General features: G+C 46.6%; 1 protein-coding gene across 1 annotated transcript in view; it reads left to right on the top strand.

The window, feature by feature from the left end:
• The window catches only part of Lace (serine palmitoyltransferase long chain base subunit), a 42,038-nt gene extending 26,651 nt beyond the window's left edge, over window positions 1–15,387 (top strand). Inside the window, exons 8-10 of the mRNA XM_077680770.1 lie at window positions 2,257–2,519; window positions 3,308–3,437; window positions 14,067–15,387. Coding sequence (XP_077536896.1) covers window positions 2,257–2,519; window positions 3,308–3,437; window positions 14,067–14,153 — 480 coding nt within the window. The 3' untranslated portion in view covers window positions 14,154–15,387. The remainder of the gene's footprint in view (window positions 1–2,256; window positions 2,520–3,307; window positions 3,438–14,066) is intronic.
• Window positions 15,388–15,625: the final 238 nt, after the last annotated feature.

Consider the following 15,625-nt stretch of genomic DNA (forward strand, 5'->3'; position numbering starts at 1 on the left):
TAGCTGAACTTTGAAATAAGACAATTTTTTGTGCACTCTTGGTGGCGAACTTCTGAAGTAGACGAAGTTCACTAAAACGGTGACCAAGGGGCAAAGCATCGTGTTACTCTCGTTTTGAATTTTTCGGATTTGCCTACCGCTGGCAGGTGACGGCAGCTGCTGAAGCCACTTTTAGAAACGGCTCACACAAGTTTTTAGAAAACATTATTTCTAATAACGTTTCGTTTCACAAAAAAACATTTTTAACCCTTGTAAGACGTTTGTCTCTACGTTTGAAACTTCTAAAATATGAGTGCATTTCTCTTTTTGGTCATTATCATCATCACGGCTAACACATTTAATGCCTTCGGGTGTAGACCAAATAATGTCATTCGGTATCCTAAGGTATCATTCTGTATCATTCGGTATGGCTAAGGCCTTAAACACTTAATGTCATTTTTTTGTGTACGTGTGGCATGGGTGTAAGAATTTACTGACAAGGTTCGGAGTAAATGGTGGAGCTTGGGCCTACCTGCCTATTACTAATCTGTTTGTTCTGTTTACAGTTTTAATGAGATAAAAACGACAAAATTTTGGTATTCATCCACCTGTAGTGCGAAGTTGTTTTTATTCTGCGACATACTTGCTAGAGTGCAATAGCGTTGGCTGGCATTGTACCAGTCTCGCTTGAGGTAAAATGGAGTTTTCTCTCGGAAAATACAGTAAAACCTCGTTACAAGAGGCAGTGTTACAAGAGGCACTTGGTTATAAGAGACATAGATGAAAACGGTTTGGTTGGTTTTCCTGCATTCACCATGCTAGCAATATTGCATACAAGAGACCTCCATTACTAGTATGTAACATGTTTCCCAGTAGCCCTTGTTTTAGGGTGACCAGCCGTCCCATTTTAGAAGTCTGCTTCTGGCGTCCAATCTTCTTGTCCAAATAAACAATCGTGTCCCGTTTTTGCAAGACTGCATAGTTTCAAAATTGGCGCCAAGCAAGTTGATCAAAGCAAAAGTGTGCAGACTCGCTACAAGTATATTTTACAAATATGACTTTTCGTACTTCAAAATATTTACCAAGAAAGTACAATTTAAATGTATACTTACCAAAGAATGCTTCGAAGTTTCTTCGGGAAGACGACTTTGAAAATGCATAATTTCACCAAGCAAAACATTGAAATAAAAAACCTGATGGTTGGAACCCTTCAGGTCCCTCTGAAAGATGGGTGCAAGCCTCAAGAGATGTCAAGAGGGTTGTGCACGCTGTGATAAGGTTTTCCGCATCGTGAAACTGGCCGTGTTTTCCTGGAACCACGGTTATAAGGAGCACGTTTTCTCCATTGTGGACTCGACGTGGACATCAACCTGCTGTCAACATTGCGTGGGATTTTGCTTGTGTGGCTGAACTTCTTGTACAAGTGCAAAGAATTTTACAAAGGAGTCTTGTGCGATAAAGTCTTGCTTTAAAAAATTCAATTGTCTGCAAAATACACCAACCAAAGACCGAAAGTGGTACCTTCGAAACGAATGCGCGTAATTTAACTGTGAATGGGATTGTCTTGACCTGAGTAACGTTTGAAATAAGAGGATTCCTCGCATTAAAATGCTTTCTCCCAACCTTTTGTCCTTTGTACACTTCTCCCGTTCCATTGCTCGCTGAGTCGTCCTCAATTTAAGTTGAAATTGAGGACGACTCAGCGAGCAATGGAACGGAAGATGACAGGTGTAACATTAAGGGACAAGAAGAGAGTGGAGTGGGTCAGGGAACAAACGCGTGTAAAGGACATATTAGTAGACATTAAGCAGAAAAAATGGGTGTGGGCAGGGCATGTAATGCGAAGGCAAGATAACCATTGGTCACTAAGGGTAACAGAGTGTATCCCTTGAGAAGGCAAGCGTGGCAGGGGACGGCAGAAAGTTAGATGGGCAGGTGAGATCGAGAAGTTTGCGGGGATAAATTGGTCGCAGTTAACACAGGACCAAGATAATTGGAGATCCATGGGAGAGGCCTTTTCCCTGCAGTGGATGTTAATGATGATGATGATGATGATGACACTTCCCCCTCCCCCTCCACTGGTGTGTCCTGTTTTCTACTTCCAGGAGAATGGTCACCTTACCTTGTTTGCTATTGAAAAAGCACTCGGAGAAAACAAAGAACTTGGGGATGCGGTATCAACAACTTGGTAGACACTGATTAGAGACCAACAGATCCGGCGCACTTTAATCTGGTGCACTTCTCTCCCCCTGTTCCCTTCCCCTGTTTTCCCATCAGGCGGTGATCGAGCACCTGCGGGCGCAGTCGCATAGCTTCTGCTACGCGGCCTCGATGCCTGCACCCGTGGCGCAGCAGATCATCGCGACGTGCCGCGTGATCATGGGCGAGCAGGGGGACGGCGAGGGCCAGCGGCGTATCGAGCGGCTGGCCCGCAACACGCACTACTTCCGCCGCCGCCTGCAGCAGATGGGCTTCATCATCTACGGCAACGAGGACTCGCCTGTCGTGCCCCTCATGCTCTACCTGCCCTCCAAGATCGCGTGAGTTGTATGACGGTTGAGCATTGGGGGGGACATGTTGGGTGTGGTCGGCCACATAAGCCACATTAGTGATTTCGTGGAGTGCTACAAAAGGCAAACGCAGCCCAAAAAAATCAGTCAAAAGTTGGCATGGTCACTAAATACGTGTGGCAGTCTGCGATTTCGTGCCACAGGTGTGTGCATGTGTGTGTGTCAGTCTTCTTTGAACTGCAGACGGAGGATAGTCGACGGAGGCACATCTTTGTTAGTGCATGAAGGAATCAATGCTTGCCTCGTGTGTTGCATGGTTGTCTAGCCATTTTGGATGGCGTGCTCACTGTTCTGGTCACTTTGCCAGACGCTTAGTTTTTGCTAGTGTTTATCACGGAATTGGTGACACAGGGTATTGTACTGTTCGAAAGCCAGAGGTTGTGGAAGACATTCACGATGAGGGCTCGCAAAAGCTAATGAAAGGTAGATCGAGGGGTTGAGGATTGGGGGGGAGAAGGTAAGGAAGAAGAACGGGAAGGATGGGCAAGTGCAGGCTGGAATTGAAATACTGCCTCTAGAGAAGCTCCAATGCAATTTTGTTGTTGAGCTGCTAATTGTTCCAAATTTTAGAATCGGCAGGTCATTTTCCAAAGAGGGTAGCTTTCAGACTTAACAAAATGTGAGATTTATATTTCTAAGATGAGAAGTACGTTGAGTTACCTTTTAAGGTATGTTTAGATACAAGAAGTAGGCATGTTTACATCTGTCAAGTACTCGTTCACATGGAACCGTTCTGTTCCCCCTTCTGCCTTTTCCAGGGGCCTAGTCCGTTACCTGATGAAGCGGGGTGTAGCCACGGTTGGCGTGGGCTTCCCAGCGACGCCCCTCTTGGAAGCGCGGGCCCGCTTCTGCATGTCCGCCTCTCACACAAAGGAAATGTTGGACCAGGTAATGATCTGTTGTGGTGTGCAGTCTGCAAAGCATTGCCCAAGGGGACACTGAACACAAATGACAAGTTGCTGTCGATCAGTACAGTAAAAGCTCGTTAGTTTCAACCGCAGGGGGATGCCATCTCAGTTTGAACTAATGAAAGGGAAGCAGCAATTGCAGTACACTACAATTGGGAAGCAGTAGGACATGCCAACGCTTTGATGCTTGAAAAAACCCAGGATTGGGGCCTCCCCTGTGTCAGGGGACACAACTTAACAGTTAGCACTTTCTTGCTCTAACAAACGAATGTAGTGGAAAGCGTCATCTTTGCCTTCTTGAAAACTGAAAAGGAGACGGGCAGTACTCCATTTAGCCATGACTTTTGAGCGGACAGTCGCACCACGCTTCGTCCCTGTTTTCCAAATGCTGAGGCAAACCCAGACGAACACTTATCCGAACAAATCCCGGCTATCCAAAATGTTCCCTCAAACACACACAGACGCATGCAATAAATGCGGAAACCCTTCCAACTTATTTCACGCAACATGGGCCTGCCCTATCATCTGGCCTTCAGGAAACAACCCCACAAATACGGTCGCGCTATGGGAGGCAGCTCTGGCCAGCTCCGACTTCGGGATTCAGAAGGACTTAATTCTTCGAGCCCGGAGAGGAGCAGAAGAGTCTGGGGCCCTGGAAGGAGGGCACTACCCCTAAGACAATCGCGCCACGTCCTTTTTTCCTAATAAACGTTTCATCTCTCTCTCTCTCCCTCGTCAGGTTCTGTGCTTCTGACCTGAGATAGGGTGTCAGCACACCACAAACACACACCACTACGTCCTCGTCAACGTAGTTCACAAAGACTGCGTCTTCCAAAATGTCTGCCACGTGGGATTTGGATTGGTTTTACCTTGATTTGCCTTCTCCGTTTTATGCAGCCTTGTGTGTAGGTACAGGGTGCGATTCTCTGGCCGTGCACCAGGTGCCGGCGCTGTGGCGGGTATTTCGAATTATTCGTGGCGGAACCTACTCTGGTTAGAATTAATGGGCCTTTTTATACATAGACTTCTAGGGAGAGTTGGCTGGACCTAGTAGTGCAGTTGAATTATCCATAAACTCGAATTATTGAAGTTCAAATTAACGAGCTTCCATTGTAGATTGGCTAGGCAAGGAAACAGTTTGACCAGCGCTCTTGTGCAGCATTTCTAAAATGAGTTAGGAAACGGTGAATGCACCATGACGAACCGTTACAATTTGCACTGCAGTACCTCATGAAAATGTAAGGGGACACGTTTTAGAGGGTAACGCTCGAGTGTTACCAAGGAAAAAGAACCCTTGAAACAGTAAGAGGCGAGCCAAGCCGATAGGTTGGGCCGCGACAGTGAAGGCCGGCACAGTGGCTTTGGAGTGATGCCCTGTGGCACAGCCAGGGCATTGTATGTCGCCTTTATGGCATTATGTGCATGATCTTGTAAAAACCCTGCTGTCTGCTGCTGCTGTAGTAGCTTTTTTGAGTGTTAATTTTGGTTAAAGCTGAGGAGCTGTTAACACCATCTGCTACGAGGTGTGGAGATTGGTACTAGTCTTTGAAAAAATATGCCTCTGCGATGTGGCTCACTTGTTACTAACATTAGTTGTGGAAATACAGTAGTCGACCGTTTTTTCGGTCTCCAAGAATTCGGACTTGCTGGATATTCCGGGGGAACCGCCAGTTGTCCTATAGGAGTAATGTATATGAGCAACAAATATTTTGGAATAAATAAAGCCAGAAGTTCGATTTTCCGGGCAAAATTTTCTGCGACAGAGCCACGGTGCGACTCGAGGACGACGGCATTTTGAATCCTAGGCCACCCGGCTAGCTTCGGATTGAACGAGGATTGGCTCGACTCCCGCCACAGTAACACAATTTGATCTTGGAGGCCATAATTTTACATGTAGTCTGTGGCGGAAGCAGTCTCGGAAGGCAATGTTTACGAGGAAAACGTGACGCTTGCAGAGATGCAAGCAGACGTTCTCACAGAAAGGTGGAATTTAGGGCAAGGAACCATTTGCAACTTCTTCAGTCCTATTTCAATGAAATAAAGTTAGTTTTTGTGACTCGCGAATTTTTCGGACTGCTCTTTTATTCGGACTATTTTTCGTTCCCCTGCAGGTCCTAAAAATCGGTCCGCTACTGTAATCAGAATAAGATGAAGCGAGTGAGAGGATCAGCAAACACTTAGTATCTAAATTCACTGTGATGGAAACGTACAACCTTGCTATATTTGAAAGATTGCATCATGAAATAACGCTCATGCCTATTTTACTGCAGACTTCAATTACCGCATTTATCCGATTATAAGGCGGTCATGATTATTAGGTGAGGGCGCAGTTTGGAGAGTCAAAAAAGAAAAAAAATGTATGTTTCTGAGCTTCGAATATAAGGCGGGCTATGACTTTGAGACTACGGATTCTGGAAAAAAACCTCGCCTTATATTCGAACAACTACGGTAAGTAAGCTACAGTGGAGGCTGTTTATAATGCAACCACTTACAATGCAGGACCAGATATGATGCTGGTTTTTGTGATCACCGGATTACTTCCGTTGAACTTAATGTACAACCACACCACTTAAAATGCAGTAGCCTGATGCACAATACCAGCGGTGGGGCGGTTTCTTTGGGGTCCGTTGATTGGCCAGAGCAGCTGCTGAAACGTTTCAGAATCGCAAACAAAAAGCAGAAAAATAGGGAAAAACCAGGCATCTGATGTAGTGTAGACTCCTCTCTGACATTGCTGGGGAAAAGGAATAATAAAGTGCAACAAGGTCGAAAACCGGGCTAGTTGGTATACATTCCTGATTAACCAGCGCAAACTAGACGGGACGAGAGAGGAGTACACAATACGAGCGCTCGTGTTGTGTTCTCCTCTCTCGTCCCGTCTAGTTTGCGCTGGTTAATCAGGAATAATGAAGCGCTATTTTGAATGTGCGCATTCACGATGTTTGAAGTTTGGTAATAACCACAACTGTGCTTACACTTGATGGACCTCTGCAAATGGCAAGCCACTGCAACATGAGTTGTCTCTTCCACAACGTCGTGCAGTTTAGCAACAACCTTTTGCATCACCAACGAATGAGGTAGCATGCAAAGAAGGGACAGAGCCAAAAGCTTACATTCTCGGATCCTATTGCACCAGCAGTACTGGTCGGGATTCTGCCGCTGCGGCATTTGTCTTTCCAAACTCCAAGAAACAGGACATGTGCTCCTACTTCGAAAAAAAATGAAAATAAAGTTTCAACTGCGTCTGATTTGGAAAAAATCAAGCAGCTGAATTGAAGGATGGAAAATATGTTAGAAAGAAACACGATTTTATAAGTGGTGTGGATTTTAGGGAGGCCAAGGAATGTTTGAAAAATTGGTTGTGCAGGGGCCTTGGTTTGTGGATGTTTTAGTTATACTGTTGTACTGCTTTTAGCGTGGATTTTTATGGCTCCTGCGACATATGTTGTAAATTGTGTGCGCAGTATGCAACAAAGATAAGAGGGGAAAAGATGGCAACTCACCAGCTGCTTTTCCCGAACTTGACGTGTATCCATGTAAGCCTAACTTTACAATTGGCTGAGGCCAACAAAAGAATTGCAAATTAGAATAGCTTTGTGGGCTTGCAGTTTGAGCTCATCTTGGTTAGTGTTCAAAATAATGCTACTTGATGGTGACGATGACTAACAAATGGCTGAAGGGCAAAGGTGTCGTATAGGGCATCAACAAGAATTGGTAGATGGCTTCAGTGAGGGTTGAGGTCATCCATTTCTAAGCAGCTTTATTGCTAAAAGCAAAAGCAAATCCGATAGCTGCACTATTACGGAGGTGTCATGGACAGTTTTCTGCACAACGGCATTTTCAGTGTACCGTATTTACTCGCGTAATGAACCCACTCACGTAATGAACCCTCCCTCCACTTTTCTTCTTGAAAATGTACTTTTTGTCACTTTGGATGAAAAATGCAGCGGGGATATGTTTTTATCTCGGCATGGTTGCTGATGCTGTAGACGATCGAAGTAACTTGATATCACGCCACAGTACACGCAGAAATGCCAGAAACGCATTCCAACAAAAAGAAATCGCAATAGTAGCCGGAGACGTGAGCGGATATGCTGTGGCTCACAATTCAAAAATTGCGCGCTTGCGGTGCGCCACCTGCTGCGCCATACAAAACGTTGTGGCGAGCAAACAAAGCGCAAAACGCACTTTGCACTCCTTCCTTGCTCTTTGCCGTTTTGACTGGTTTTGGCGGCGTGCGAATAAAGCACTAAACGTACTCCGCACTCGTCTACTCTAGCTGTTCCGCGACGTCGCCATTACACCCCGTGGTTTTGTTTTTCAGCTGTGTTCCGACCTTTTTTTGTGCTCCTGGTGCGCGCCGTACGACGGGCCAGTACATGAGCTGCACAGACGGTTTTAAACTGAAGGTGGTGGAGCATGTGTTGATGCACTTGCAAACCGCGTGGCTGGGCGGCACTTCAGTGTTGCCCCAGCGCGTGTTCGCTACGGGCGAAAACGAGAGGTTTTCGGGCGGTGAACAAGGTTTGCCGTGTGTTTCGTGGGCCCAAAAAAGGGAAGTTTCCGGGTGTGAGAAAATAAGTTTTGGAGTGCCTCGACGACATGGAAGACGGTGCGCTGTGGGCCGACTACGAATGTGAAGCCGCAAGCGACTTCAGTGAGGAGGGCAGCTCCATGGCGAGTAGGGGGCCACTGGCATGTTCAGAATAAAAAAGAAAATCCATTACATAATCACCCACGTGTTTTTACGAAAATGCTAAGGCTCTGCCGCGCTTCTCTTAGCAACTTTATTGTGTGGAATTTCAACTTTTAAAAAATCTGTTGCAATTTTTCCCCGCATAATGAACCCTTCCCCCCAAATTCATGCCGAATTTTCTGGAAAAAAAGTGGGTTCATTACGCGAGTAAATACGGTACTTACTGTCTCATCTTGGCTGCTGCCCCCTCCAAATCTTGTCACGGACTTCTCAGCACATCGTATTATGATGGAGGAAGCGGGTAATTTGAAATCCTTAATCAAGGCAGCAACACTTCATCTTAAGCAAAACTGTAGGGAAGTGTGACGTGTCTGATCTTTCGAAGAAAGCAAATCTGTCCATTGTTCTCATGTCCTTTGAGGCTCAAAGTCCCTTTATGCTCCGAGTAAGTCAGGGTACTTGATTGTGTATCAAAAGAATGCCCGTTAACGCTACATGTTTTTCTCCTTAATCTTCCAATGAGCGCTTCTTTCCTTCTGACATTAGAAATGTTAGCATGGCACACACGGACGCCCACTGCCTGCAAAGCTGTTGAATGCTTTCACACACACGATTTTTTTATATATGGCAGTCAAACCTCGACGGGTCTAATCTTAATTGAATGTGTTTGTCAATTAAGCACCGAACCTTAAAACAGACCCTATAAAGCTTTTTTTTTTCTTTTTGCGAATTAGAAAAGGATGAAGGAATTTAAGAAATGTCGACTGATTTGACTCAAAGTGACAAAACCACTTTCTTTGTACGTGGTAATCTTGTATTTGGTTTTGGCTATACCATGCTGCTTCCTCACTCACCTCACTCTAAACTCACCTCACTCTAACCTCACACAATTACTTTATTGTGTCACCTACTGCAGCCAAATGTGAAAATTGCTGTGAGAGAAATGAGAAAGGGAGATGGCTATATAGTTTGTGATTTCTTGGGAGTTGAGACCTCTTGCACTGGTGAATAAATGCTGTGGGTGTTGGGGCAGGGCTGGACTTTTGTCCAAAACAAGTTTGCCAGTTCTCTTCAGTGTCCCCTTAACCTCATTTCGCATTGCCTGATATGTATGCCGTAATGGCCCCGGCTAGGTAACATCATCTTTCTGCTTGTCTTGAAATTCTGGGAGGCCAAATTTGTCAACTTTCGCAACTATTGTGTTGCTTTGCTATTATGAACTGCTCTTGCATTTGTACGTGCAGGTGTGTGCAGATGGATCAACGCCGCCTGTGTAAATATTGCCTAACGCGTCGCCCGCTTTCCAATGGAGTGGTAGGGACGCTTAGTTCAGGCACTCATCCGGTATGTGGCGCGCGCCGGCGGACGTCCCGTCCCGCCTTACGTTACTGCTCGCGAGTCGCGAACACTGCACCCACTTCTACAGCAAGTGTCTATCAGCTTGCCTCGAAGGCGTGGGAGTGCCGCCTGGGGAACACTAGAAAAACTGTCAACTATTTTGCATAGTTTTTGAGAAGCGGCGCTGGCTGGCGGACATGAAAGCACGTAGGAAGGCTACGGACTGGGAAAGAGTAAGAGAGGGCAATAGGAGAGTGGCTGTTTGGCCATTTTTCGCTCACGCGTTAGGCAAGGATTATACAGGCGGTATTGGCTGGATGGACATTGCGCTGTGGTGCTTGGCATTGTCCAAAGCGTGTTGTTATGCCTAATTGTGCAAAAGCTTTCGTGTAAATCGGATAGGGTTCAAGGTTAGTGAAAAGGAGTGGGGATTTTCAGTACCAACAGAATTGAAGGGGTCATCAAGGTAACATACATCAAAGCCTGATTGACCTCAAAAGTAGGTAGTCACGAAGCTAGGGCACGGTACGGAAGGAGGGTTTCAGTCAATTTTAGAGGGGCCATAAACAGGGTTCCGAAGGTTGCAATTTTACGTGCGGAATCACTGGAGTACTATCCAAGGACCGGCCTGCCACAAAAGTGGTTTAAAAGGGTTGAGTACTAGCTGAGTTATCGTTCATTAAAAAGGGCCAGAAACAAACAAGGCCTGGGCCCGTTTGCCCGTACGCATAAGTTCCCGATTAAGTTCCCGCTAACGAATAAGACGGCAATAAGTCGAATTCGGCCGCGGCAAATAAGCCGGTTGCCAGAAAACCCGACAAAAACGCTACCTTAACCTAGCGTTTGTAGCAGTTTTGGGCAAACGACTTATTGCCTATACAGCGCTAAAGTCGTAGTTAAGAACTTATTCCCACACTTATCGCGTTCGGCCAAACGGGCCCTGGAGTATTCACCCTCTCATCGCGTCTCCAAAGCACTGCGGAAGGTGTGACGTCACCAACCAGGCGCAAGGCCACCTAGAGAAACAGGGCAAGGCCCTTGCTGGCTCAAGATGTGCGCAGCCACTGGCTGCGCTCGGTGTTACGTCACCTTTTTTTTTATAAGCAGCCGACGCGCATGCTCCACCTACTACTGCTGAGCAGGGCCTGTCAGCGGTTAGCCCGCATCAAACTGCTGTGCGGCTTTGCTCCTCGCGTCGTGCCGTGCTCACGTCGTCACCTCAGTTGTAGAGTAGGGGAAACAATTGTTTGAAGGCCAGATAGGAGGGTCCCAAACACAAAATGCGCGCTCACGACAGTAGTTGAAGGTTTACACCGACGACTAGTGGCCCACTAGCGTTTCTGCATGCAGCACTGTCGCGGCGCACAAGTCCCTTTGAGGAAGAAAAGGCTTAGCATCACCGCAGTTATTCAGCCACCGCTTTACAAAGCCGTGCCAACGACAATCACCAGCGCAATCCTTCGCCGCACTTTCACCCCCTTTTTTGCATTTATAAGCTGATTTTCAGCAGTAGTCCCATACTGGTGGGCGGTGACAAGTTTTAGCTGCTGCGGTGTCTGCTATGTCATGCATACACCGCAGAGTGGGCTCCTTGTCGACCGTCCAGGCAGATGCTTGCCGCGGTCGCGCGTGTAGCGGCGGTTCCGCCCGCAGAGACTCTTCGTGTTTTTCAGCATTATTCATACTTTGTAAATGGTGCGCTGTATCTACAAACTCAGCGGAGTGTGACGGATGGCAACAATTGACATTCGTCTCTACTAATACCCCTGCTAAACTAGCGTCCGAATGTTGACTCAAATGCCAAGTTGTGCTGCTACACTAGGTTTTGAAATGCCATTTGGCTGAAATGACATTCGAGCCAATTGAGCACTGAGAGAGACACTTGGGATTTCAAATGCCATTTCTAGGACACTCGCGCGCAGCATCTTCGATCGGCAATGCAAAATATAATACTTCTGTATGTAAAACAAACAAAATATTTTTGTTTGCGGAACTTTGCTCACTGTTCATTTACTTCAAATATGAAATCAACATATTTAATTTTCATATGCTCAATATAAAACTACGCAAGACAGCCACCACATTAGAGTCAAAACTGGTGTCTCTTCTAATTTGATATCATTTTACTGCCTTATACTGCTCCTAAATTTGCTTGTTGTATTATTGTACGAAAACGGAACGGGGCGACAGCAGCGCCAGTACAGCACCCCGCGAGCAATCGTTAAAGCTTTCAAATGCCATCGAAATTGTAGTGTAGCACGGCGGATTCTGAACGGCATTCGAAGCACCCCATTTGAGTCAAATGACATTTGGTTCAAATGACATTCGGACCCTAGTGTAGCCCCGGGGTGTTAGATACCCCGAATCTCGCTCGCCGGAGCCGCCGAAACGTGCACTCGTGCAGGAAGTGATGACCAGCGTTTCCCCCAGAGCCGGGAACGCTGATTGGCTACAGCATCTGAAGGGGCCCACCAATAGCGCCGCCGTGCTGTTTAGTGCTTCGTGTGTCATAGAAGCTGCGTCAGAGCATATGGCCGCACGTCAGAACGCGGCAGTGTGGCGATGAGGATCGGTAGGTAAACAAGGAAAGAAAGAAGGGATCTTCTTTGCATTTTTGTGCGGCCCCTGCTTTACACAGAGGTGTCATATTTGGTATATGTTGTCGTGAAGGGGTACTCTAGCGATTGCGTGATTGAAATGGCGACCTTCAGAAGCCTATTTAGGGCCTCTTTAATAGTTTTAATGGCCTGGGCTAGTTAGGAAAGGTAACAAACATGGGAGGAAGTGTCAGTGACAGCTGTGTGATGATGTGCGGCTGAAATGACTGGCCTCTCCCATCGTATTCGTGACTGAATGAGTACAGGTTCAAAAATTTGATTGTTTTCAAGCTGCAGTTTATTATACTTAGGAGTTACTTGGGGCGATGAAGGTCAGCGCGGTTTTACTCCTTTTCTACTGGGCAAACATGCTGCAAGTGATTTGGAAAAACTTGCAGTGTGATTCTTATCTTGCAAAACATCCAAGCAGCTGCAGAAACTGTTGTGGAAGCGTCACGTCAGTTATTTCAGAAGGGTGGTTACTAATCATCTATGGCAGTGGTTCTCAGCCATGACTGCCCCGGGGACCCCTTCCGGTCTTCCGAAAGTGATGGGGGACCGTATACGATGGAGCATACGTTGATCGGTGTCATAATGTCAAACAATTTGCGCTTGCAGCTCACGTCGCCCACAGACTTATCCAATGCCCGCCTTTTCTGCTTGACTTTAATGACTAAGCGGGCCATAATGTCAAACAATTTCCTCTTGAATTTAAATTCTTCTAAGTACCTATACGCTGCCTTTACTCGGTCTGTATTTTTTTCCTTCTCATAGCTAGGGAGTTGTGCAAAAATGAGGTGTTCAAATATGTGCTACGTGTAGAAACTAAACGTACATGTAATGCGACGAAGCCACCTTTTTGAATTGCAAGCCGGTGCTGGCAAAATCGAGAAAAGAATGGCGGGGGGAAAGTTTCGAGGGAGGCTTCGCGGACCCCTCAAATGCTCTCGCGGACCCCCTGAAGTCCGCGGACCCCCATTTGAGAATCACTGATCTATGGTAATTGGAGTTGACACTCAGCTTGGGTCTTTCTTGTGGCTGATTGTTGTACAGTCTGTTTCGAGACGGGCACATCAACATGCGAGCTACAGCCATTATGGGACCATATTTTTCTCATTAAAACCAACTAATTGCTCAGTACGGCGCACAACACAAAAGGATTGCACAATCTCATTAGGCAAACCTGGCTCAATTTTTTTTTATGTGGATGTACAAGAACAAGACTTGCAGCCATTTTCTAGGTTTATGGTCCCCAGGTTCGGGCCCATGTTTTGTAGCTTTGGGTTTGTAGTCACTCCTGCCACGACTACAACCACTGTAGTCCCAGGAGAGAGTCCCTCGGACAGGTCTAGTGTAGAAAATGAAACGGGGAGAATCGGTCATCATGGGACCGTGTTGGCTAGTCCCCACTCTTGGGCTAGGTTCAGTAGAGACCAAAGTGGAGCAGCATCACGTTGTCTTGCGACAGCCAGCTGGCATTCACCCCCTCCACTTTATTCTCCGTTCCACTAGGACTAGCTTGGCTTGTGGCAAGCATTTGCTCTGCCTTAGCTAGTGGTACGGAGTAAAACAAGACAGGAGGAAAAATGTCACTTCCTAGGGCGGCCAGATAACATCACCAGCGCATGTCCTAGGTCAAGCTTGTGGCATCTGTCACTGCAGACGAAACTGCGTGGCCACTGTGATTGCCATTTCACTGCACAGCCCCGGAATGAATTTTGGTTGCTATCATTTTGCCTTTCAGGTGCCGTAACTCCCTCCTTCGCTGTTGCAGCTAAAAAGCTTTGTAGTCCGCGTTGGTTTTCATTGTGACATTTTCTGGTCGTTCGCCTGCGTCCGCTGCAATGGGCCTCCTTTGCCCCCCATATTAATTCTTGCTCCGCGGCTAGTGTGCACCTTTGCAGGTGCTCTTTGGATTGGATCGGATTGGAGTGCTCTTTAGATTGAATGGAGTGGAATCTTCGTTCTCTTTTTCCAGGCTCTGAGCGTCATTGACAAGGCTGGTGACTACCTCTACCTCAAGCTGTCCAAGCAGAAGAGAAGCACGGAAGAAATAGTCTACTGATCACTGACCACATCGAGGTAGCAGCTAGGAGGAAGGTTTGCCGCCTCCACAGCGTGTAGCAAGAAGCGCGCCGCCAGAAGTGCACCACCGTCTCTCTCCCCCTCCGCTGTGCGCCGCCGCGTCTTTGGTGGCCGCGGCGTCCCAAGTGCTTTGCCGAAACCCCGGGTCCGGTGCGATCGATGGACCAGCGCCACTTCTGGCCTGCTTTCTACCAAGAGACTCTTATCACTCAAGAAGACGACGTCAGAAACAGTGCCTCAGCTCGTGTCTCTTTGTTTTTTTTTACTTGCGTGTTCACTGTGCAGGAGATTCGTGTTGTTTGAGCTGTCTGTTGCCCATTTTTGCAGTTCCAAGTGGATTTATATGGAAGCCTTTTCAAAGACGTTTTCTGGAGCTCCAGCTAAAGTCATATTTGAAAGGTGTGTTGCATATTGCCGGTAGAAATGTTTCCTATTGGCACATGCTGTTTGGGGATATTTTTGACCCCTCGAGATTAAGTTGTTTGAGAAGGGGGTACTATTCTCGGCTTAAGCGTTAAATTGTTAAGATCGTTGCTAATTTGCCATGTGAGATAAAGTTATCTCTCACCGGCTGTGGCGTGTGCCAGAATTCAACCAGAGGAATGTTTTGTGGTGTTCAAGATCAGTAAACTCGCAGTAATGTTAGAAGCACCTCTAGGATCCTTGTAGCATAAAATAATGCGAAAATTCGCCATAATGGCAGAAAAGATTGGGTGATGACGCATGAGAGCTGGCGAGGTTGACTCGCTATTTTGTTGCTTAAATGGCGTATTTCCAGAATTCCTGTTTAGGATGCTTGTAACATAAAATAATGCGAAAATTCGCCATAATGGCAGAAAAGATTGGGTGATGACACATGAGAGCTGGCGAGGTTGACTCGCTATTTTGTTGCTTAAATGGCGTATTTCCAGAATTCCTGTTTAGTCGAAGATAGTTAATATAAACATTTTGCCCACTGGTATGTTACAGTTGGAGCTGTTTACGTGACGGGACTTCAAGATATTACAATCAAGTGAACTGAGGCTGCTGTAAAATGACTGGTTGCACTAAGTGTTCCGATTGTTAAACAGCATTAAATGCTAAGGTTTTTGCTTGTTTTGAAGGTTTGTAAGTGAAACATTAGCGTACGATGCACTGCAGAATAAATTGTGTGCAACAAATTGAATTGTTCCAAGTTGTTGCTACGACATAATAAAATGATCAATCTTAGCGTACAGCCGTCCCAGAGTACTCGTTTTCAGACGCGCGCGTGCGGCTGGTTGAGACAGCCAGTGCATCCGGATCGCATTCGGGAAGGTAAGCCACCCCCAAGGTTGTAGAAATGAGACCAATCTATACGTCTGTACGTCAATGAAAAAAGAAGAAAAAACGTTTATTCCTTGGAAGCCGTATGTCGCTCTCGACCACAGCGCCACTAAAACGCTGCGGGGCCCGTGTGGTTGCTCCTGCGAC

Source organism: Haemaphysalis longicornis, unplaced genomic scaffold, assembly GCF_048455015.1.
Source record: "Haemaphysalis longicornis isolate Haplotype H1 unplaced genomic scaffold, Haemaphysalis longicornis Haplotype H1 scaffold_8, whole genome shotgun sequence".
NCBI classification, from domain to species: Eukaryota; Metazoa; Arthropoda; class Arachnida; order Ixodida; family Ixodidae; genus Haemaphysalis; species Haemaphysalis longicornis.